General features: G+C 36.1%; 2 protein-coding genes across 2 annotated transcripts in view; one reads left to right on the top strand and one right to left on the bottom strand.

Moving 5' to 3' along the window:
• Positions 1 to 25,456, bottom strand: part of CENPP (centromere protein P) — a 236,343-nt gene that overhangs the window by 147,237 nt on the left and 63,650 nt on the right. The window contains exon 5 of the mRNA XM_069575683.1: positions 18,997 to 19,093. Coding sequence (XP_069431784.1) covers positions 18,997 to 19,093 — 97 coding nt within the window. The remainder of the gene's footprint in view (positions 1 to 18,996; positions 19,094 to 25,456) is intronic.
• On the top strand, positions 770 to 15,732 carry OGN (osteoglycin). The gene is made up of 6 exons (XM_069575685.1): positions 770 to 1,224; positions 2,628 to 2,724; positions 9,398 to 9,556; positions 11,317 to 11,519; positions 13,750 to 13,845; positions 14,669 to 15,732. The coding sequence occupies exons 1-6, from the start codon at positions 1,051 to 1,053 to the stop codon at positions 14,837 to 14,839; spliced, it is 900 nt and encodes a 299-aa protein (XP_069431786.1). The 5' UTR covers positions 770 to 1,050; the 3' UTR covers positions 14,840 to 15,732.

Raw genomic sequence — 25,456 nt, forward strand, 5'->3', positions numbered from 1 at the left:
TATTGTTTGTTAAAATGTGACATCTAACAATCTTAGTAAATATAAAGGCAATCTTTAATCTTTTTAAGTCTCAGTTACCTCGGACAATTATTTTTTAACAAGCACTTAAGTATATCACCGCATAACTTGAATGTCCATACAGGCAAGAACAGCGTGCTGCAAAAGTCACAAAACCATGTTACGCTTAACTTCAACCACTGACTTTTTTGACAAACTAGTATCTAAAATGCAGCACTAGCAATTCTGAGTGATTCTGTCTGAAGTTACTTAAGAAAAAGTAGAAAATGTGTACCACCAGATAAAATCCAGTGGTGAGCCTTAAAGAATCTTTCCCATTTCATTCCTTTGAAATCTGATTAAAGTTCTATTATTTTTCTAGTCTGCAATACTATTTTTGCATTTTTCATACCTTAAATTTTAAAGAAATGCTATTAACTAAAAATGATATCTATGGAAATTATAAAACTGAGGAATTTGAAATTATGGCTTTTTCAATATTCTGTATCACCTAAAAGTAAGTGTTAATGACTACTTTTCATAATGTTAAATTTAAAGTTTTAAAACTGTTCCTGGAACTTGTTTCTGCTCATACCAATACAAATCAGGAGTTCTTATAAAGTAGCAAAGCTGAAATATGATATTTTTAACTCACATGAGACAGGATCATGGGTCTTCATTTTAACTGTTTATATTACAGGTATTCTAAGAAGACTTCAATTGCATACCTTTGTTCAAGGTACCTAATTATTAAAAAACTGAAATTATCAACATTGCTTGGATTTTTGATAGAAAAAGAACTAAAACCAATTTCTGAAACTATTTTTCAGAATATCACTGATACATAAAAACTTTTAGCATCTAATTAAAGATCACAAAGGGTTAAATACTGTTCGCTGGCCCCTGCTGCGTTTACCCTGCCAAAAAGTCCTCTAAGCTTTTAAATATTGCTTCGATGGTCTGCATTTTTATTTCCAGGGAAAAAGAGAGTATTGTCCCACAGTCAGCAGGCCACTAGCTTATTAGTTTTCAGTCACCTTAAGTTCTATTAAAATGAAGACTCTGCAATCTACACTTCTCCTGTTCCTGTTTGTGCCTCTGATAAAGCCAGCACCACCATCTCAGCAGGATTCACGCATTATCTATGATTATGGAACAGATAATCTTGAAGAAACCTTTTTTAGCCAAGATTATGAGGATAAATACCTGGATGGAAAAAGTACTAAGGTATTTTATTTCTACTCTAAATTTAATTTCTAAAATAGTCACCCATTTAAATGCATGTTTTTGTTTTTTTCTGAATGTGTCTGATAAGGTAAGAAGAAAGGAAAAGCACTTGAGATGATTCAAAACAATTCAAAATAACTGTCCCTAAATTATATATTTAAAGTATGCATGTTTCCCAAATTAATAAATAGACTCTGTGATAACCAAATAGTATCTGTAACAACCAAAACATAAAATTTAAAGAAAACTAAAATTTGAAATAAAAAATTTAAGGAAAATTCAATTTAAAGATGATCTCTTATCAGCAGAGATTTACATTTAAGTCATGATACATAGTGCCATTTATTTGTATATTAAAATAAAATAGGAGAAATGTATATTAGGAGAAATAAAGATGGATTACCAGCTTAAGGTTTATTATTTTAGGAAGAAGTAGTTCAAGTACATAAATAGAAGAGTACTGCTTATTTTGTATCTACAGGATTTCATAATAATTCACGTTATGCCAACTACACAGTATCAAAAAATTAAAACTACTAATATGGAGCATGATTTTCAATCAATTTCAACAATTTAGGGTCTATCATTTTACCAAGTAACTGTCACTGTCATTGTCTACAGAGATGACTTTCCTACCACACTTTTCATATTCTGCTTGCACAGGGACTAAGTAATTACTTGTGGTTTTACTGGAACACAGAAATGAACACTGGACAAAGAAAAAGTTAATACAACGCATAAGGATCTGTTGCCTGCCTACAGTGTGTCTGTATGCGTCTCTCACACACACACGCAAAATGGAAAATGAGAGATGCAGCCAAATACTTAACAATGTTGATTCCTTCAAAAGTTCTTACTATAAATAAGATGATAAGTATTTTAAGAGTGAACAGTTATAATAGATTCTTTTCTTTCAGTACAGATGAGCAAATGTTAATACTACAATTTCTTTCAATGAAGTTGGCTAACATGCTAGTATTATTATTATCATATATGTATATATTGAAAACATATGTATATATAGTCATGCTTCCCAGGTGCTTAGAAAAAAAAAAAAGGCCTATTATAACAAGCTGTCGGCTCACATGGCTGATTTCAATCTTATCAATCTGTTTATAGAATACTTTCAAAATCTCCTGGTCCCTAAAAAGTAGTAAATAAAAAAGTTCTCTGCTTCTCTTTACATTGCTTTAGGAGTCTCTCTAAATATGAACACAGGGACCAAAATATTTGTGAAGTGGAACAGAATTCAACAGCACTTAATAGACAAATGGGGAGTGGAGGGACTGTTCAACGAGAACATTTATGGATGAATGCTGTCTGTAATCCCTCAGTTTTACAGTCCAAATTGTAAATAATACCAAAATTACCAAATTGTAAATAAACATTTATTTTTCCAATAGGAAAAAGAAACTATGATAATAGTACCCGATGAGAAAAGTTTTCAGTTACAAAAAGATGAGAGTATAACGCAATTACCTCCCAAGAAAGAAAATGATGGTAAGTATGAATACTCTATTATCCTATTTTTTAAAAGAGCTTTAAAAAGTAGCTTACAATGGAACTTTATTTGTTATTGTTCAAAATTGCATCAGGATACAGTAAATCCAAACAGTAGAATTTTATCTCCAACGATAAAGTCAAACAGATATATTGTGAATTTTCACCATTTGCCATTCCACATTATGAGTGAAAAACATGGAACAGGAACATTCAAGAATAACCAAAGTTCAGTTTAGGTTTAACCTCTATAAAGTGTGTGCTTCTATCTATATAAAATAAATTCAAGAAATACTTGTTAAATTCCAATTAGTTGCAAATCGCTGGTGGCTCAGCTGGTAAAGAATCTGCCTGCAATGTAGGAGACCTGGGTTCAATCCCTGGGTTGGGAAGATCCCCTGGAGAAGGGAATGGCTACCCAGTCCAGTATTCTGGCCTGGAGGATTCCATGGATTGTATAGTCCATGGGGTCGCAAAGAGCTGGACACAACTGAATGACTTTCACTTTCACTTTCACATGTAGTCTGAGGATAAAGTAAATAAAATATTATTTTTGCTTTTAAGAAATTCACAGGAGAGGTGGTTATATACATAAGTAATTATAATGTACATTTCAATTAAAATAATAGCAAACATAAAATAAATTACAAAGTACTACTTATTAGTTTCTATTTGGTTTATTATTGCTCTCTCACAGACCATCATTTCGTGACAATATAAAAAAAAACACACTAATTTCTATAGTGCTACAATAAAATTAAAATGAAACAAAACAGAAAATATATCTCAAGAAATTTGAAAAGCATCATAGTGAAAATAGACTGGAAGAAATTAAAAGACATTTCTTGCTCTTGGATAGGATGATTTAACATTACAAAGATGGTAGTTCTCCCTAAATCTGTAACAATAAACTTTTTTAAACAGTTGGGTAAGGTTGATCCTCAAGTTCAGATAGAAGATCAGATCTGCATGAAATCACCTATCAGAACATACTTTAAAGCCTCCATACTTAAAATAGGTATAATACTGGTGCATGAATGAATGTCCACAGACAGAAAGAAATACATGTAGAAATTTAGTAAATAACAAAGGGAGCATCTTTAATTACTGAAGCAAAGATGATGTTTTTATTTTTAAAAATATTTATCCATCTATGCATGGCTGCTCTGGGTCTCCATTGCTGTCTGTGAGTTTTCTCCAGTTGCAGATGGGGCTACCCTTTGCTGTGGTACACAGGCTCTAGGTGCTCAGGCTTCAACAGGTGTAGCATGTGGGCTCAGTGGCTGTGGCTCAAGAGCTTGGTTGCTCTGTGCCATGCAGCATCATCCCAGACCAGGGATCGAACCCATGTCCCCTGCATTGGCAGATGGATTCTTAACCACTGGACCACCAGGGAAATTCCAAAGATGATATTTTTAAAAACTGAGTCTGGGACAACCTTGAAAAGGGATACAATTATATCCCTCTTAGATAGAAAAATAAACTTCAAATAAATTAGGGTCTAAATGTAAAAAGTGAAACCATTTAAATAGTAGAAGATAACTTGACTGTGGGATGTCTCAAAATCCAGAGATGATAATAGAAAAGACCAATAAGTTTAACTCCATAAACAAAATACATCTGCATGGCAAAAATCATAAATGAAGCCGAAGACAACTTAAAATTGAGAAAAATATTTTCAATATACACCACTGTAAAGAGTTAATATCTCTAATTTATAAAGAACAAGTGAAAATCCAGGAAAAAGAAACTGATTAAAAAAAAAATCCATGGGTAAAATGGGCAAAAGGTTTGAACAGACAATTCACAAAATGACATTAAAATGACCCTTAAACACATAAAAGGTGTTCAATCTCACATGTAAATTTAAATTGAGATAAAAATTTTTAACCTATCTGACAAAAGTGTGACAATATATTAATATATTCTACCGGTAAAACCTGTGGGGTATCAGACACTGACATATGTTGCTGACAGTAATGCAAATTGGTAGAACGGAGAGGAATTTGGTAATATCTGATGAAACCTAATATGCATTTACTTTGTGACATAGCAATTGACCTCTAGGAATTTATCCTAAAGATATATCTTCAAAAGTAAGAAAATACATATGCAAAATCTCTGAAGGATTGCTTGCAACAGCAAAATACTGGAAACAATCTAATTATTCATAAATTGAAGAGTGGTTGAATAAATTATGGTACATCTACCTAGGGAATACTGCTGCTGCTGCTAAGTCACTTCAGTCGTGTCCGACTCTGTGCGACCCCATAGACGGCGGCTCACCAGGCTCCCCTGTCCCTGGGATTCTCCAGGCAAGAACACTGGAGTGGGTTGCCATTTCCTTCTCCAATGCATGAAAGTGAAAAGTGAAAGTGAAGTCGCTCAGTCATGCCTGACTCTTAGCGACCCCATGGACTGCAGCCTACCAGGCTCTTATGCAGTGCCAAAAATGAATGAGGAAGATTTCTATAATGAATATGGATTGATTTCTAGAAGAGATTATGTGAAGAAAACCAAAGTGCAAAAGAGTATCTACAGTATGCTGTCTCTTCTAAAAATGAAAGGGATATAAGAGAAGATACACTTGTGTGAAAGAAATTCAAGAAGGGCAATTAAGCTGAGACTAGTTACCTACGGGTTACAGATGGACTAGGGGTGGAAGGAGGGGACAGGAACTACAGGTACAGCGAAAAGGTGGCAGAACTTCTCTGAGCACACCTTCTGTGCATATTTGATTTTAGAACAACACTATATTCACATAAGCAAATAAATATAGTACATTCATAAATAAAATCAACAAGGATAATATAAAAAGAACCCAAACTGAAAAACAGAAAAATACAAACTTAATTGCATTTCAAATGAATAACATAACACATTACAGGAAGGGAAATCTAACTGAAGTAACTCAGTATTTCAATGTATACTTTCAGTAGACAAATACTAAAATTCCAATGAGTAGGTTTGTTTTCCATAGTGCTTTAGGTTAACAATAATGAAACTACTTAATGTGTGTTCTAGGATTAAGTAAAGTAAATATAAAGTGGATCAGGAGAGTCAGGTTTCTCATAATCAGAGAAGGGTATTAAAAGATATGGTAAGGGGGAAGGCTAGAAGGAACACTATGGAGATGAAGTGGAATGGACTGGAATGAAAGGTATCAGCATCAACTTCTGGTCTGTATACAGATATACAGAAAAAGACATAGACATGTTTGCTTCCCTGTATGAGTATATATGTATATATATGCATATGGTATGTTTATGTTTTTATATGAGCATATGGTACATGTATAAAGACATATACGTGTGTATGTATGTATTATATATGCTGCTGCTAAGTTGCTTCAGTCGTGTCTGACTCTGTGCGACCCCATAGATGGCAGCCCACCAGGCTCCTCTGTCCCTGGGATTCTCCAGGCAAGAATACTGGAGTGGGTCGCCATTTCCTTCCCCAATGCATGCATGCATGCATGCTAAGTCACTTCAGTCATGTCCTACTCTGTGCAACCGTATGGACAGCAGCCCACCAGGCTCCTCTGTCCACGGGATTCTCTAGGCAAGAATACTGGAGTGGGTTGCCATTTCCTTCTCTGTATTATATATGAAAAGAGAGCAAAATAAAAATAAATACATTTCCCCATCCTCTTTGCTGAAAGATCCTAGAAACAATGAGATCCCAGTAGCAATGAGCACATGCACACCCAAATCTTGGTTTCTAAATACCATTCTCCATTGAAATGGACCAGTACTTCTTGAAGTAATAGCTGATTTCAGACCTGGGGCAGGGAAAGGGCAAGGATTGGTATGGGACATCTCAGCATGCCAGAAAATAAGTAAGCTCTCAAAGAATAGTAGAGACATTTAATTTTTTAATCAAAATATAAAAAATATATATGTATAAATGTATGACAGATATATAAGATTTATTGAAATCCAGACAATAATGCTGAGAGATATTTTTAAAAACCTAAATATATAGATAGAGATACACTGTATTCAAGGACCAGAAAACTCAGTATCATTAAAATTTCAATTTTCCCCAAATTCATCTGTAGATTCAACGCAGTCCCAATTAAAATTCTAGCAGGCTTTAAGTAATTAACAAGCTGGGTTTAAAATTTATATAAAAATGAAAAGAACCTAGAAGAAATATAACATAAAAGCATGAACTATAAGGGAATCAATTATTATCCATTAAAATAAAAAATGTTTGCTCTTTAAGAGACATTGATTAGAAAATTAAAAAAAAAAAAAAAAGCCAGAAACTGGAGAAAACATTTTCTCCAAAACATAAAACTGACAAATGACTTATATCTATATAATATATATAAATCAAAACTAATGCAAAATCCATTTAAAACAGGCAAAAGACATGAGCAGACACTTCACCACACACAAAAAAATGTGGATGGCAAATAAGTATATAAAAAGATGCTCAGCACATTAGCCATTAGGGAAATGTAAATTCAAACACGAAATACCACAACACATCTTATTTGAAAGGCTAAAATAAAAAAGTCCAACCACACATACCAAATGCTGGAAAGAATGCGGAGCAACTGGAACTTAGATGTACTGCTAATGAGAATGTAAAATGGCACAATGACTTTGGGAAACAGTTTAGGACTTTTTCCAAAAAGTAAAATATATATGTATAATAAGACATAGCCATTCTATGCTTAGGTATTTATAGAAGATAAATGAAAGCATTAAGTCCATACATTAATGTTCATAGCAGCTCTCTTTGAAATAGCTGCAAACTGGAAACAACCCAAATATATGTAAGAGATGACTATATAAACTGTGTCTATTGACAGAATGGAATAAATTGGAATGAACTCAATAATAAATAGAAATGAATTACTGATAATGCAAAAATAGATGAGCCTCAAAATAATTATGCAGAGTTAAAGAAGCCAGACAAAAGAGTATATACTGCATTCTTTTGATATAAAAGTTTCAGAAATAATATATTGTTTCTGGTCCTTAATATACTCATAATATTAACATTAAGGTAATGACAGAAAGGATATTAGTGGTTACTGTGAGGGAGAGATAATTACCAAAGAGCATGAAGAAAGTGATGGATATGTTAATCATCTTGATTGTGGTGATGGACAGCCAACTTATAAATTATACAAGTTAAATATGTGCAACTTATTGTATAACACTGAACCACAAAAAAGCTATGGGATGATAAAACAGAGTTTAGGAGTTGTCCCAGACTAATCTGGGACAATTTGATTATCAAAATAAATATGACAGTAACATATGACCCATGGGATAAGGAATTCATAAGTTCATACTGACAAAAATAAATAAGGAGGGAACATTCCACCTCATATAAGAACGTGAACTAACAAATGTAGAAGAAATGATGGAATCAGAAAAACTATTATTTGGCAACTATCCCAGTGGTAAATGATTCAGGTAAGACTCTTCAATAGATGAAAACTAGAGTTTTAAAACATGGAAGTTTGATAACAAACCTGATGTTTAGAATCTCAAAGAACTTCTCTAGAAGGTACACACTCATTACAAAGCGAAAAACAGTAATTTTACAGGGTGAGAACCATGGCAGACACCAACTGAACCAAGTTACCCAAGACAGCCCTGTGAGGAATGAGACAGATACATGACACAGAGAATGAAACTTTATTTCTGTAGTATTCCTGCCAAAAATGAGGAACCTTTTTTATAAACCCCAGTTGAAAGACATTCTGCAAAATAAATGCCCTGAAAATAAATTTTTTAAAAATTCAAAAATTTCCAAAACAGTAAAAAGATATGAAAAACAAAGACTAAGGAACTCTTCCAGGCTGAAGGCCTGACAAGTAAGTGCAACGAATGATACAGGGTGCAATGGGATTCTAAAAGTGCCCACAATGACTCCAAACTTTTGTTGCTGTTGTTGTTGCTGGAAATGACTTTTACTTAAATCTAAGTTTAAGGGAGATTGGAGGAGATTATTACGAAGCTAAAACTCAAAATTCTCTCTGATTCCAAGTTCATACTTTGTTTATTTTACTAATTAGTTTCATTGGAAGGACTGATGCTGAGGCTGAACCTCTAATACTTTGGCCACCTAATGCAAAGAGTTGACTCACTGGAAAAGATTCTGATGCAGGGAAAAATTGAAGGCAAAATGAGAAGGGGTGGCCGAGGATGAGATGATTAGATAGCATCACCAACTCAACAGACATGAATTTGAGCAAACTACGGGAGACAGTGAAGGAGACGGGAGCCTGGTATGCTGCAGTGCATGGAGTTGCAAAGAGGAGGACATGACTTAGCAACTGAACAACAAACACATTAGAAATGTGTTTGCACTACCCCAAGTGATAATACCTTAAGTCCAGCTTTATGATTTTTTGATATGCAAATGAAGAAATGTAACTGTCAATCAATTCAGCAATTAAATGATCACTGCCAAAACAGGAGAATAAAAGAGACTGTATATTACAGAATTTAAAATAAAATTATGCTGAGTTACCAGATACAATATAGATCACTAGCTAATATGGCCATAACATCTTTCCTGTTATCATCTATAATTGTGTAAAGTATCTTTTCAAATTAGTAATAACATTCATGATAACAAGAATTTTAATACTAGAGGTCAGATATTTTTAAATGATTGATTTTTATGATTTTGTTTCCCAATTCAGAAATGCCCACATGCCTGCTATGTGTTTGTTTAAGTGGCTCTGTATACTGTGAAGAAGTTGACATTGATGCCGTACCACCTTTGCCAAAGGAATCAGCCTATCTTTATGCACGATTCAACAAAATTAAAAAGCTGACCGCCAAAGATTTTGCAGACATACGTAAGCTAATTTTAAATAAAATACTAGTGTTAACTCATGTTAGTTATTTAACTCATATAAACACAAGTTTCTAGGTACCTGTGGCCTATCACATGTAGGATAGTCACTGTTGGGGTATTTTAAGTATCCTGTCAGGAGGGTGTTGCTGTGAGCGCCACACACAGCAACTACTTCTGCAGTCAAGTCCAAGTCCTGGATCACTCATCCCAGAAAAATTTTATATATTCCAATCTTGTCGAGGGCTTCTGAAGAAAATCATACCAAGAAATGCACACTGGCTCCACTACACATTTACGAGATTAACCATACTGAATTCATGCTGTCACTGGTAGTTTCCAACTGATTGAATACAGCTGTTTCTCATTATTTGTGCATTTTATGTTTTCAAACTCACCTACTTTATAAAATTTATTTGTAACCCCAAAATAAATACTTCTGGCACTTTCAGGGTTATTCACAGGCATGCGTACAGTGGCAAAAAATGTGAGTCATCCAGGTGAGGTAGAACAAGATGCTTTGTCCTTTATTTCAGCTTTAAACAAGTACCTCGTTTACAGTCTACTTAGTGCAATATTTTTCACTTTTCATTTTTTGGCTTTTTTGCGGTTTGAAACACTCCCTAAATATAGTGCTGAAGTGCTGTATATTGTTCCTAACTGCAAGAAGGCTGTGATGTGCCTTCCAGAGAAAATACATGTTAAGTAGCCTTCATTTAAGTGAGTTACAGTGCTGTTGGCTGTGAGTTTAATATTAATGTAGCAACAATATATACTAAATAAGATACCTTTAAAAAAGAAACACACATAAAATTTTCTGATTGGCTGATGAAAATGTGTGATGAAAGGCTCGAATCCGTATATTGCCTAGGAGCAATGGTTCCATATTCACTAATTCAGCATTTGTGTCGACTATAGATGACTACCTTAAATAGTGAGAAGTGACCATATCTCCGAATCATCCTAGACAGAACAAAAGTGATGCATACATACACACACTTATTGAATTTCTCTCTCAATATGTACCACGTTAACAAATTAGGGAACATTTTTGCCTTTGTTGTTTTTAAGCAATAAGGCGTGAAGAGATTAAGATAACATACCCACAATCACAGGGGCTTCCCTGGTGGCTAAGATGGTAAAGTATCTGCCTGCAACGTAGGAGGACCTGAGTTCAATCCCTGGGTCAGGAAGATCCCCTGGAGAAGGGAATGGCAACCCATTCCAGTATTCTTGCCTGGACAGGATACCAGGGACAGAGGAGAGGAGCCTGGTGGGCTACAGTTTATAGAGTTGCAGAGTCAGACACAACTGAGCAACCAATACAAACAAAACAAACCCATAATCGCAATGCAACAGGATGGCAAGAAATTCAAAAATATTTACATGATTCTATTCAATCAAACATAATGCTTGCTTTCCATAATTTGCAACAAAGAATTTCTTTCAAATTACTTGAGCATACTGAGAATTCAAACAAAAAAGGATGGAAGGACTCTATTAACTAAGAGTTCCCTTCCAAACCTGAAATTCTAGAACTCCAGTGAGAAACGCCATCAGTGTCAAGCACTGAGTATATGCTGAGTATTCATTCAATAAAACTTACTGAGCTATTAATTGTACATGTTCTGCAAAGCACTAAAAATAAAAGAAATTTGAATTACCTGTTAAATAAATGCTTTTCCTCAGTCCACACAATTAAGAATTTAACTTCATGTAGTAAAAAAAAATTTTTATGTATTGTTTGTATATTTTTCCTTCAAGCTAACTTAAGACGACTCGATTTTACGGGAAATTTGATTGAAGACATAGAAGATGGTACTTTTTCAAAACTCTCTCTGTTAGAAGAACTTACACTAGCTGAAAATCAACTACTGAAGCTTCCAGTTCTCCCTCCCAAGCTTACTTTATTTAATGCAAAATATAACAAAATCAAGAGTAGAGGAATCAAAGCAAATGCATTCAAAGTAAGTATTTTATACTATGACTGAGCACAATATAGCATCATTGTTATACAGCCAATAATAACATGATAAAAGAAGAAGAAACTATAGCCTAGAATTTTGTTTTAAAATTATTACATAATAAATAGTGATATTATTAGGCTTATTCAAGTCTAGCTTATGCCTGTACCTCACTTAAAATAACTTTACTTTGTTTCATGGGACTACCTGGTGTCACATCTCTTTCCTTTGTTCACACAGCAAATATTTATTTATATAGACAAAGACGGGCTTCCCTGGTAGCTCAGAGGTTTGATCCCTGGGTTGGGAAGATTCCCCTGGAGAAGGAAATGGCAACCCACTCCAGTATTCTTGCCTGGAGAATCCCATGGACAGAGGAGCCTGGTGGGCTACAGTCCACGGGGTTGCAAAGAGTCAGACATGACTGAGTGACTTCATTTTCACTTTCTTTCATAGACAAAGACTCATGGTACCAAGAGTTTCCAAAACCTCAAAATGGGAGTTTTCCTGTGTTTTTTCTTCCCTACAGTATTAGTAATTCATAAACACCAGAAAAATCATGCTCTAAAGACTGAATTTTATTTTTAATACTTAAAAGTATTAGACCATAGAATTCTGTAGGGAGATATTCTTTTGAATTCCATGATGGCACCTAATACAAAATTCTGTATGTAGTAAAAATTAAATATACTTCTTAATTTAGTCATTCAAGAAAATAAATGCTCAGGAAAAAGGGAAGGTGATTTACTTTGATTTAAGTAGCCAGGTTGTCTCAAAATGCAGTCTACAGAGAAGTAATCTCCTCAGCCCAGGACTTCCATAGATCTGAAGTACTCATTCCCAGTCCTGGAAGAAGCCCCAAATAAAAGGCTGAGATAATCATGCTACTGGTTAGCAAGAGAAGACCTTGCTCAAAATACAGGATTGTAGCTCCTTTTGACAATTCCTAACAGCTCCTCAGAAGTTAAGGAACTCTTAGGGGACTTTCAGAAACTGGACGTACTTTAAAAACAAACAAACAAAATGCTTGCAATTTGAACATACACAATTTGTTAAAGACCTACAGGAGCTGGTCAACATTTACAAAAGAAGTATTTGAATATTTTACACATGGATTACAGAAGGGATTCAAGACAAACTGGCATCAGAATGATAAAGTCAGTTATTTTCTAGTTTTGCTTAATGCCCAAGGCTGCAAAAGCCGCTGGTAAAATCAAGTCACTCTAATCCATGTAAAGAGGTCCACTGAGGAAGACAGGAGTTTGATTCTTATATAATGGATCGTAGGATACTTAAGAGGGCTTCCTAGGTGGTACAGTGGTCAAGAATCTACCCGCCAAAGCAGGAGACTTGGGTTGGATCCCTGGTTCAGGAAGATCTCCTGGTATAAGAAATGGCAACTCACTCCAGTATTCTTGCCTGGAAAACCCCATGGACAGAGGAGCCTGGTGGGTTCCATGGGTCACACAGAACTGGACATGACTGAGTGACTAAGCACACACATAGGATGCTTAAGAAAGGATTAAAGTAACAACAAATTAATTCTAAAGAAAAGAAAAGAATCCAAATTCTGTCATAGGATGTATATAAGAAGTAAGGTAAAACATTACTGTCAGGGGAAACTGTACCTTGAAACTACAGAATTATACACAATAATGGGTTATTGATTATGAAGGGTAATCTAATGTAGACCCCTTAGGGGGGTAAAAAAACACCATACCCAGCCATGTATTTAATACATTGGTTTGGAAGATATCTTACTAACAAGCACACACATCTCTTAGGAATATTCATTCTACTACAAGTTAGTGGAGCTGAAATGGAAAATTCTGGAGGTTCAAGAGGGGTTATAGCAGTACCAAGATCCAAATACAACCCTGCATAAGCATTAACATCATCACCTATTCCAAAGACAAATTTAAAGAGCCCCAGAAATTGACATGAGGGCTGAGGTTGGCTATGACTGGGTATTCAGATGTGAGATGAGTAGACAGACATGGGGATGCATTAGGGTTCTACTGCCATTTGTAAAGGACCAAAATACACTATTTGTAAAACCAAAACAACAAACAAAAAATCCCACCAAATCAAAAACTACCATACCAATGATTAATAGTATTGGTACATGTCTATATCTATGTATATGTATATATATATGTGTATATAGCGTGAATCGTGAAGAAATGCACTGATCTCAGGTATCAACTCAAGCAAAAGCACCTTTCCCTTACAGAAACTGAATAACCTCTCCTTCCTCTACTTGGATCACAATGCTTTGGAATCTGTGCCTCTTAATTTACCAGAAAGTCTGCGTGTAATTCATCTTCAGGTATGATTGCTCCTTTCACAGTATCAGACTTTAATTCAAATTACTATGGGTCAATCTTACAATTCATTAGGATATTCACTTCCTTATATGTAAATGTTGCCCATCAAAATAATTAATATTTAGTCAAATGCTCTCTCTTGCCCAGAAACCACAGTTCTATTCAGAGCAAAACCAAAGGATCAGTAGTAACACCAGATATGAGGTCTGCTCTTACAGAATGGCTTGTCTCCAGGTGTGTACCTGGCATCTTCTAGTTAATCTGACATGTGGACTTGAAGTTAGGGGACACTAAGACCTGTGGTTTATGTTTCTTTCTCCAAATAGCAGTAAACACTTGCTTTTGGAGACTTCCCAGCTGACTTTATTGTCCAAGATCAAAGGTAATAGAAAAGTGAAGAGGGAATAAAAAGAAACTAAAAGTGGTCTTTCACCATCACAAGAATTCTTATTTGTCCTTTTTACTTTTTTAAAGTACATTCAAGGACACAGTACCCACTTTGAGTTGACACTCTACAACAGGATACATTTTCCAGCTAGTATAATCTTATTTGTACTCAGAAATTTGTTACATTTGTTACATTTGTTTTACTCTTAGAAAAAGCAAGTAGTCTGTTCTTTCAAAGTAATACTGTAGACTTTAAAAAGGGAGGCTCAGATTGCTCAGACAGGGTTTTTTATTACCATGAAGATGGATATACAGTATGTAGAGTATTTTAAAAAATCACTTTTTATCGACAGATAAAATATTCTGCCAGACCTTATTACACAGAGTACAAAAGAATGATTTGGAGTTTATAAACAATTTTTCCCTTTTGTTTTCCAGTTTAACAACATAACTTCAATTACAGATGATACATTCTGCAAGGCTAATGACACCAGTTATATTCGGGACCGCATTGAAGAGATACGCTTGGAGGGCAACCCCATCATCCTGGGAAAACATCCCAACAGTTTTATCTGCTTAAAAAGATTGCCTGTAGGGTCATACATTTAACCACCATCAATGCAGCATAGCTAAAGTACACACATACTTATAATCTGTCTCCACAATGTTTAAAGGAGCATAAATATTTAATATTAATTTTGTATCTGACTATTGAAGGAACTTATGCTTTAAGCAGGATGTTAAAAAATAGCCTTATATATAACAACAAATAAAAAGTAAGATTGAATCTCTAAGTTCAAAACAGAAATGTGAAAATATTTGAACAGAATTACAAAATCCCTGTAGTTCGTAATAGAGTACGGGTATGTTTTTATATAAATACCCCAAATTAAGAAGCGTTACAAAGCTAAAAGATAAGTCCAAGAAACTTTCAACTGTCTTTCCTGGCTCCCACTTGATCCCTAAAGCTTTTAAGGCATATGTTCCAAAGACTGAAAAGCTGAATATTTCTAAGGATCTCTCACTCTTCTTTCTTTTATGATTTATACATTATTCATTATGAAGTAGGAACTCTGTTTTCTTTCTTTTAAGGCAGCTACTATATTTTTACTTAGCCTGAGAAATAGGGTATAGTCTTATACCTAAGCAAAACTTTCCAAATAAAGCATAATTTTACTCTCTTAACAAACAGCTAATATAGTAACATTCAATTATTCTGTTTTGTGGTCACACAATTAAAAGCTTTAGTTAAGTAGTATAAAAATTTATTTACTCTAAATAATCAAGATTCTAAGTCTACCACAAAACATTTTAGGAAGCTAAGCACATCAAAATCAGTATGCTTATTAAAAAAACTGAAAGTCCACTCTGTTTCTCAGAATATAGCCATAAAGTTCTCCACTGTAAAGTCTTTCAGTTATGATATACCTGCAAAATATTTTTTATTCTATAGGAATGAATCTTATCAATAAATTTATCCAAATATAAGATATGAAAACAAAGCAAATTCTGTGGCATTACTATTGCACACCACCTTCCCAACCACCCATACACATTCATGTTCATGAAATAGGCCATATATTCATAAGAAAGCATCTCAGCAACATTTTCTAAAGATCCATGATTAACTGATATGTTTCTTTAAACATATAAGAATTAATAAGAATTAATCTCTAATCTAATAGTGATGATTTATAATGGCACTGCTGCCAGACTGAAATTCCTGAAATTACTTTCCTCTTGCCCAAACCCCATTCAAAATTCTTAGCTTCCACACTTCTTTGTGGTTGCATATAAAATTATCACTGCTTTAGAAATAAAAGTTTGAAGTGTGTATATAAAAATTACCAACATTGTTTCCAACATCAATTATAAATTAGAATCAAGTTGGTCTCTATCCTATTTCCAGAACAAATATTATTGGTGTTTTTTCATCTCATAATAAAGTAATAAAAGTAAAAAATATGCTCATTTCCATTATCTTAAATAGATAATGCTTTATTTTTGACACTGATAATGAAAGAAACAGAGGATTAAAATTTAAAATATTTTACCCTACAAACATTCCTGAAAGAAACTAAAGAAGATATGCATAAATAGAAGGACAGCTTGTGTTCATGAATGAAAGATGGAAAAGTTAGTATGTCAACACTATCCAAAACAATTTATAGATTCAAAACAATCCTTATCAAAATATCAATGTAATATTTTGAAGAACTGGGAAAACCCACCAAAATTCATATGGAATCTCAAGGGATTCCAAATAGTCAAAAGAAATTTGAAAGAAAGAACAAGACTGGAGGATTCTACACTTTCTCATTTCAAAATGTAACTACAAAGCTACAGTAATTAAAAGTGTGATACTGGCATAAGGACAGACATATAGACCAATGGAATAGAATAGTGAGACCAGAAACAAAACTTTGCATGTACAATCAAACGATTTTTGAAAAAGGCATCAAGACCACTCAATTAGGAAAAGACAGTCTCTTCAACAAGTGGTGCTAGGAAAACTGGATATTCACGTGTATAAGAATGAAGTTGGACTGCAGGCTTACAACATACACAAAAATTAACTCAAACTGAATTAAATACCTAAACTTAAGAGCTAATCTATAAAACTCCTGCTAAAAATAAGGAGAAAATTCTGTATGATTCTGAATTTGGCAACAATTTCCTAGATATGATACCAAAAGCACAGGATAAAAAAGAAAACATAGATAAGTTAAAAATTAAAAAATTAAAAATTAAAAATTTGTATACATCAAAGAACACTATCAAGAAAATGAAAAGACAATTCAGTGAATGGAAGAAAATATGTGCCAATCATATTTGATGAGGTAAATATATAAAAAATATCTACAACTCAACAACAAAAATCCTGATGCAAAAAGGGACAAAGAACTTGAATAGGCATTGCTCCAAAGAAGAAATACAAATGGACAATTAGCACATGAAAAGATACTCAAGGTCACTAATCATTAGGGAAAGAAATGCAAATCAAAGCCAGAAAGAGATATTAAGTCACATGCAACAGTTTGGCTACAAAAAACAAAACAAAAACCCAGAAAATACGGAATGTTGGCAAATGTGAAGAAACTGGACGCCTCATGCCCTGCTGTTGGGGATGTAAAGTGGTACAAGCTGAAAGAAAGAATTACCATACAATCCAGCAATTCCACTTACAGGTATGTATACTTAAAAGAATTAAAATTGAGACTTGCATAGATATTTGTACACCAATGACTTGAGAAGGACTATTCACAATAGCCAAAAGGTAAAAACAATTAAGTGTCTATTAAAAGCTGAATGAATAAACAAAATTTGGTAAGTACATATAACAGAATAGTATCCAGGGTTAAAAGGAATGAAATTTTGACACATGGTACAATATAAATAAATCTTGAGGACAGTATGTTAAGTGAAATAATCTGGCAAAAAGAACAAATTTTATGATTCTGCTTGAACAAGATCCATAGTCAAATTCACAGAAATGGAATATAGAATGATGGTTCCCAGAAGCTGGGGGATAGAAGAATGACAAATTAAGTGTTTAATGGGGACAAGGTTTTCAGTTTGGGATGAATAAAACATTCTGTAAACACTGGTGATGACTGCACAACTATGTGACTGTTTCTTTCCATTCTAACGACCCTGTCACCAGCAAAGACCAGCTCAAATAAGCACTTTATCTGCTACAGGAAAAGCACACCAATTATACTTCTACACTTGCCTTAAAAACACATTGAGGAAAATCAGCTTAAAAATGGAACTAGTGCTCACATTTCCCACAACTCATCCCAATGTATAAGTAAATGGCCATATGATATGATTTATTATAACTGCCAGCATGCTCCTCAATCATTACTCTATTTTACCAGTTCTGAAGAAGAGCTATTTAACTGTTCTTGTTCAAGAACACCTGCAAGTAAACATAATCCTGAGAACTCCTCAAGGGACCACAGTACACTACAGATACCGGCATGCTTCATTCTAAAGAAAATCCTGTGCCTGACAGATTAGCTCAACCAAATAAAATGCAAATGATGATGACTAAGATTTAAAAAAGGAACCCAAAATAAACAAGTGTTAGCACCAGTCATAAAAACAATAGTCACGACAAAAGCCATGATTCAGGCTTTTGAGGAAGCCTGAACCTTGCCATATTATTCATGTGAACTCTTTCAGAACTGATTTCTGTGTGAATCCCTGCTGTCAATAATTTGATCCTATCCAACTAAGCATGAGTCAGAGGATTACAACGTAGCCAAACATAATTCTAGCCATGAGAAACAAAAACAGGGAGTTTTAAAAATGTCTTTGAATGTATCTGCATCAGACCTAAAAAGCATTACTTTATAAGAATCAGACCTCAATAGTTAAATGTGAAATAAACAATAAGTAAGAAGCTTAAATTCAGAGAGTGATTCAGGATGTAAAGATTACCTTATGACATTATAAGGCTTCTATGCTTATATTCTTTACTAGCATTTGGCATTTTACCTCAAGTATCCTTGACAGATTAATTTTAAAAAATGTATATTATAAAATAAATATGACTATAATTATTTTTCTTTCAATGAAAATGGTTCACTGACTTGTACAGAAGCATTCCTCCTCTATTTATTGCAAATAAATGCAAATTCCAGAAGCCAATAAAAATATTTTCTATTGTTTGAAAACTATAACAATGTTATCTTAAATCCCCAAATTGACATCAGCTTCACTTTCCATATATGTTTAAATTGAAAGATTTTAGACTCTACCTTGAAATGTTTAAATGTCCGCTTACGATAGTCACACCACTCCACAAAGAAGCGTAGGCTTTGGAAAAACATAAGCAGATCTCTTTTTTCTTCTGCTCTGTAGAAATAAAAGGTTCTATGATTAATAAATATCATTAAATGAACCCCCCCAATCTGGCTTTATCTTATTATTGCTTTTTACAGACCTGACACTACTTGCTTGATATATTTCTATACACCAAACTCTGCATTTCTGAGTATGTCCCCCCTGCGTGATTTCTCAGACTGGAATTCACTTTTCTCCATTTTCAAATGTTTAAATTCTACCCATCTTTCAAGCTATCACACAAATGGCACATCCTCCTTGATACCTCATTTGATGATCTGTGGTACAGTAAAGAATATATCTGGTCTTAGTTACTAGTTCCTAGTCATTATTTCATGCAAGGATGGGCATAAAAAAGGACAGAAATGGTAAGAACCTAACAGAAGAAGAAGAGATTAAGAAGAGGTGGCAAGGATACACGGAAGAACTATACAAAAAAAGTCTTAACGACTGGGAAAATTCTATGGTGCGGTCACTCACCTAGAGCCAGATATCCTGGGGTGTGAGGTCAAGTGGGCCTTAGGAAGCATTACTGTAAACAAAACTAGTGAAGGTGATGGAATTCCAGCTAAGCTATTTCAAATCCTAAAAGATGATGCTGTAAAAGTGATGCACTCAATATGCCAGCAAATATGGAAAACTCAGCAGTGGCCACAGGACTGGAACAGGTCAGTTTTCACTCCAATCCCAAAGAGACATAATGTCAAAGAATATTCAAACTACTGTATAGTACTTGTATGGTGAGGACATTTATGAGCACAAATTGTGCTCATTCCATGTGCTAAGCAAGGTAATGCTCAAAATCCTTCAAGTTAGGCTTCAACAGTACATGAACTGAGAACTTGCAGATGTATAAGCTGGATTTAGAAAAGGCAGAGGAACAGAGATCAAATTGCCAACATCCACTGGATCACAGAGAAAACAAGGGAATTCTAGAAAAACATCTACTTCTGCTTCATTGACTATGCTGAAGCCTTTGACTGTGCGGATCTCAACAAACTATAGAAAATTCTTAAACAGACAGTAATACAAGACCACCTTACCTGTTTCCTGAGAAACATGATGCAAGTCAAGAAGCAACAGTTAGAACCAGACATGGAACAATGAACTGGTTCAAACTGGGAAAGGAGTATGACAAGGTTATACACTATCACCCTGTTTATTTAACTCTATGCAGAGTTCAGTTCAGTTCAATTCAGTCACTCAGTTGAGTCTGACTCTTTGCGACTCCATGAACTCAGTTGTACAATACCTACGCAGTAGGCATGACATTACTTTCCATTACTGGGGAAGCACACAGGAGATGTGTACAGGCAAAGACTGGTCCTTGTTAAGAGAACACTGTGTTCAAAGAATTGCAAGGTATTCAGAATGGCTAGAGTGAGGAGTAGGAGGAGAAAAGTGAAGAGGAAAAGATCAGAGATGAGATTAGGACAGTGCCAATTCACTTGTTCATTTATTCCTTAGGCTGAAGTCATACTATGTACCATCCACTGTATTAAGTTCAGTTCAGTTGCTCAGCCGTGTCTGACTCTCCGTGACCCCATGAATCCCAGCATGCCAGGCCTCCCTGTCCATCACCATCTCCCGGAGCTCACCCAAACTCATGTGAATCGAGTCGGTGATGCCATCCAGCCATCTCATCCTCTGTCATCCCCTCCTCCTCCTGCCCCCAATCCCTCCCAGCATCAGAGTCTTTTCCAATAAGTCAACTCTTTGCATGAGGTGGCCAAAGCATAGGAGTTTCAGCTTCAACATCAGTCCCTCCAGTGAACACCCAGGACTGATCTCCTTTAGAATGGACTGGCTGGATCTCCTTGCAATCCAAGGGACTCTCAAGAGTCTTCTCCAACACCACAGTTCAAAAGCATCAATTCTTCAGTGCTCAGCTTTCTTCACAGTCCAACTCTCACAGCCATACATGACCACTGGAAAAACCATAGCCTTGACTAGACGGACTTTGCTGGCAAAGTAATGTCTCTGCTTTCAATATGCTATCTAGGTTGGTCATAACTTATCTTCCAAGGAGTAAGCATCTTTTAATTTCATGGCTGCAATCACCATGTGCAGTGATTTTGGAACCCAAAAAATTAAGTCTGACACTGTTTCCACTGTTTCCCCATCTGTTTCCCATGCAGTGATGGGACCGGATGCCATGATCTTAGTTTTCTGAATGTTGAGCTTTAAGCCAACTTTTTCATTCTCCTCTTTCACTTTCATCAAGAGGCTTTTTAGTTTCTCTTTACTTCCTGCCATAAGGGTGGCATCATGTGCATATCTGAGGTTATTGATATTTCTCCCGGCAATCTTGATTTCAGCTTGTGCTTCTTCCAGCCCAGCATTTCTCATGATGTACTCTGCATATAAGTTAAATAAGCAGGGTGACAATATACAACCTTGACGCACTCCTTTTCCTATTTGGAACCAGTCTGTTGTTCCATGTCCAGGTCTAACTGTTGCTTCTTGTCCTGCATATAGGTTTCTCAAGAGGCAGGTCAGGTGGTCTGGTATTCCCATGTCTTTCAGAATTTTCCACAGTTTATTGTGATTCACACAGTCAAAGGCTTTGACATAGTAAATAAAGCAGAAATAGATGTTTTTCTGGAACTCTCTTGCTTTTTCCATGATCCAGCGGATGTTGACAATTTGATCTCTGGTTCCTCTGCCTTTTCCAGCTTGAACATCTGGAAATTTACACTTCACACATTGCTGAAGCCTGGCTTGGAGAATTACTTTACTTTAGCAATTAGCATTACTTTACTAGAGTGTGAGATGAGTGCAATTGTGCGGTAGTTTGAGCATTCTTTGGCATTGCCTTTCTTCACGAATGGAATGAAAACTGACCTTTTCCAGTCCTGTGGCCACTGCTGAGTTTTCCAAATTTGCTGGCATATCAAGTGCAGTACTTTCACAGCATCATCTTTCAGGATCTGAAGTAGCTCAACTGGAATTCCATCACCTCCACTAGCTTTGTTCATAGTGATGCTTCCTAAGGCACATTTGACTTCACATTCCAGGAAGTCTGACTCTAGGTGAGTGATCACACCATCGTGATTATCTTGGTCTTGAAGTTTTGTACAGTTCTTCTGTGTATTCTTGCCACCTCTTCTCAATATCTTCCACTTCTGTTAGGTCCATACCATTTCTGTCCTTTATTGATCCCATCTTTCTATAAAATGTTCCCTTGGTATCTCCAATTTTCTTGAAGAGATCTCTAGTCTCTCCCATTCTGTTGTTTGCCTCTGTTTCTTTGCATTGTTTGCTGAAGAAGGCTTTCTTATCTCTCCTTCCTGTTCTTTGGAACTCTGCATTCAGATGCTTAGATCTTTCCTTTTCTCCTTTGCTTTTTCACTTCTCTTCTTTTCACAGCTATCCGTAAGGCCTCCCCAGACAGCCATTTTGCTCTTTTGCATTTCTTTTCCATGGGGATGGTCTTGATCCCTGTCTCCTGTACAATGTCATGAACCTCCATCCATAGTTCATCAAGCACTCTATCAGATCCAATCCCTTAAATCTATTTTTCACTTCCACTGTATAATCATAAGGGATTTGATTTAGGTCATACCTGAATGGTCTAGTGGTTTTCCCTCCTTTCTTCAATTTAAGTCTGAATTTGGCAATAAGGAGTTCATGATCTGAGCCACAGTCAGCTCCCGGTCTTGTTTTTGCTGACTGTATAGAGCTTCTCCATCTTTGGCTGCAAAGAATATAATTAGCCTGATTTTGGTGTTGACCATCTGGTGATGTTCATGTGTAGAGTCTTCTCTTGTGTTGTTGGAAGAGGGTGTTTGCTATGACCAGTGCATTCTCTTGGCGAAATGCTATTAGCCTTTGCCCTGCTTCATTTCGTACTCCAAGGCTAAATTTGCCTGTTACTCCAGGTGTTTCTTGACTTCCTACTTTTGCATTCCAGTCCCCTCTAATGAAAAGGACATCTTTTTTGGGTGTTAGTTCTAAAAGTTCTTGTTCTTCACAGAACCATTCTACTTCAGCTTCTTCAGCATTACTGGTTGGGGAATAGGCTTGGATTATCGTGATATTGAATGGCTTGCCTTGGAAATGAAGAGAGATCATTCTGTCGTTTTTGAGATTGAAGTCCGAAGTCAGGGGCGGCGGCCAAGAGGAGCGACCCCAGGTCTGAAGTCAGGGGCAACGGCCGAGAAGAGCTACCCCACGTCTGAAGTCAGGGGTGGCAGCCGAGAGGAGCTCCTGCACTCCTGAGGTAAGGGGCGGCGGCCGAGAGAAGCTACCACAGGCTCGAGGTCAGGGGAGGGGGCCGAGAGGAACAACCCCACGTCCAAGGAGCTGCGGCTGCATGGTAGCAGGAGGGCCGAGAGGAGCTACTCCACGTTTAAGGTCAGGAGCGCAAGCCGTGAGGACATACCCCTTGTCCAAGGTAAGGAGCAGCGGCTGCGCTTCGCTGGAGCAGCCGTGAAGAGATACCCCATGTCCAAGGTAAGAGAAACCCAAGTAAGTGTTGTGAGAGAGCATCAGAGGGCAGACACACTGAAACCATAATCACAGAAAACTAGCCAATCTGATCACAAGGACCACAGCCTTGTCTAACTCAATGAAACTAAGCTATGCCATGTGGGGCCACTCAGACTGACGGGTCATGGTGGAGAGGTCTGACAGAATGTGGTCCACTGGAGAAGGGAATGGCAAACCACTTCAGTATTCTTGCCTTGAGAACCCCATGAACAGTATGAAAAGGCAAAATGATAGGATACTGAAAGAGGAACTCCTCGGGTCGATAGGTGCCCAATATACTACTGGAGATCAGTAGAGAAATAACTCCAGAAAGAATGAAGGGAAGGAACCAAAGCAAAAACAATACCCAGCTGTGGATGTGACTGGTGATAGAAGCAAGGTCTGATGCTGTAAAGAGCAATATTGCATAGGAACCTGGAATGTCAGGTCCATGAATCAAGGCAAATTGGAAGTGGTCAAACAGGAGATGGCAAGAGTGAACACTGATATTCTAGGAATCAGCGAACTAAAATGGACTGGAATGGGTGAATTTAACTCAGATGACCATTATATCTACTACTGTGGGCAGGAATCCCTTAGAAGAAATGGAGTAGCCATCATGGTCAACAAAAGAGTCTATGCAGAGTACATCATGTGATATGCAGGGCTGGATGAATTACAAGCCGAAATCAAAACTGCTAGGAGAAACATCAACAATGTCAGATATGCAGATGAACTGACTCATTAGAAAAGACCCCAATGCCAGGAAAGATTGAAGGAAAAGGAGAAGAGGGTGGCAGAGGTAAGATGATTGAATGGCATTACTGATTCAATGGACATGAACTTGGGCAAACTCCAGGAGATGGTGAGGGACAAGGAGGTCTGGCCCTCTGTAGTCCTTGGGATCACAGAGTGACAACTACCAGGGAGGGAGTGCAACCCCACCCATTAGCAGATAATTGGATTAAAGCTTTACTGAGTAAGGCCCTGCCCACCAGAGCAAAACCCAGTTATTCCCATCACCAGTCCCTCTCATCAAGAAGCTGACATAAGCCTCTTAGCCTCATTCATCAGAGGGCAGACAGAAGAAACAAGAAGCACAGTCTCACAGAGGTTAAAACAAAAACCCCACTACAGAAAGTTAATCACAGTGAAAAAACAGAAAGTTAATGTCCCAGATGAAAAGACAAGATAAAAACTCAGAAAAACAATTATGAAGTGGAGATAGGCAACCTTCCAGAAAAATAATTCAGAATAATGATAGTGAAGATGATTCAGGATCTCAGGAAAAGAATGGAGGCAAAGATTGAGAAGATGCAAGAAATGTTTACCAAAGACCTAGAAGAACTAAAGAACAAAGAAACAGGGATGAATAATACACTAGAAAGAATCAACAGCAGAATAACTGAGGCAGAAGAACAGCTATACAATCAGGAGGACAGAATGGTGGAGATCACTGCCACAGAACAGAATACAGAAAAAAGAATGAAAAGAGATGAAGATAGCCTAACAGAACTCTGGGACAACATTAAATGCACCAACATTTGATTATAGGGGTCCCAGAAGAAAAAGAGAGAGAGGAAGGACTTGAGAAAAAAATTTGAAAAGATAATAGCTGAAAACTTTCCTAACAAGGGAAAGGAAATAGTCAACCAAGTCCAGAAGTCCAGAGATTCCCAGAAAGGATAAACCCAAGGAGGAACATACTGAGACACACAGAATCAAACTGACAATTAAAGAAGAGATAAAACATTAAAAGCAACAAGGGAAAAATGACAAATATCACACAAGGGAATTCTCCCTAGGCTATCAGCTGATTTCTCAACAGAAACTCTATAAGCTGGAAGGGAATGGCATGATATATTTAAAGTGATGAAAGAGAAAAACCTACAACCAAGAATACTC

Source organism: Ovis canadensis, chromosome 2 (assembly GCF_042477335.2).
Source record: "Ovis canadensis isolate MfBH-ARS-UI-01 breed Bighorn chromosome 2, ARS-UI_OviCan_v2, whole genome shotgun sequence".
NCBI lineage: Eukaryota > Metazoa > Chordata > Mammalia > Artiodactyla > Bovidae > Ovis > Ovis canadensis.

Excerpts from the sequence above, each read along its gene's own strand:
- OGN (XM_069575685.1), top strand. The coding sequence starts at position 1,051 with ATGAAGACTCTGCAATCTACACTTCTCCTGTTCCTGTTTGTGCCTCTG. Across the intron at positions 9,557-11,316 it reads CAAAGATTTTGCAGACATAC|CTAACTTAAGACGACTCGAT; the intron begins GTAAGCTAATTT and ends TTTTCCTTCAAG. Across the intron at positions 11,520-13,749 it reads TCAAAGCAAATGCATTCAAA|AAACTGAATAACCTCTCCTT; the intron begins GTAAGTATTTTA and ends TTTCCCTTACAG.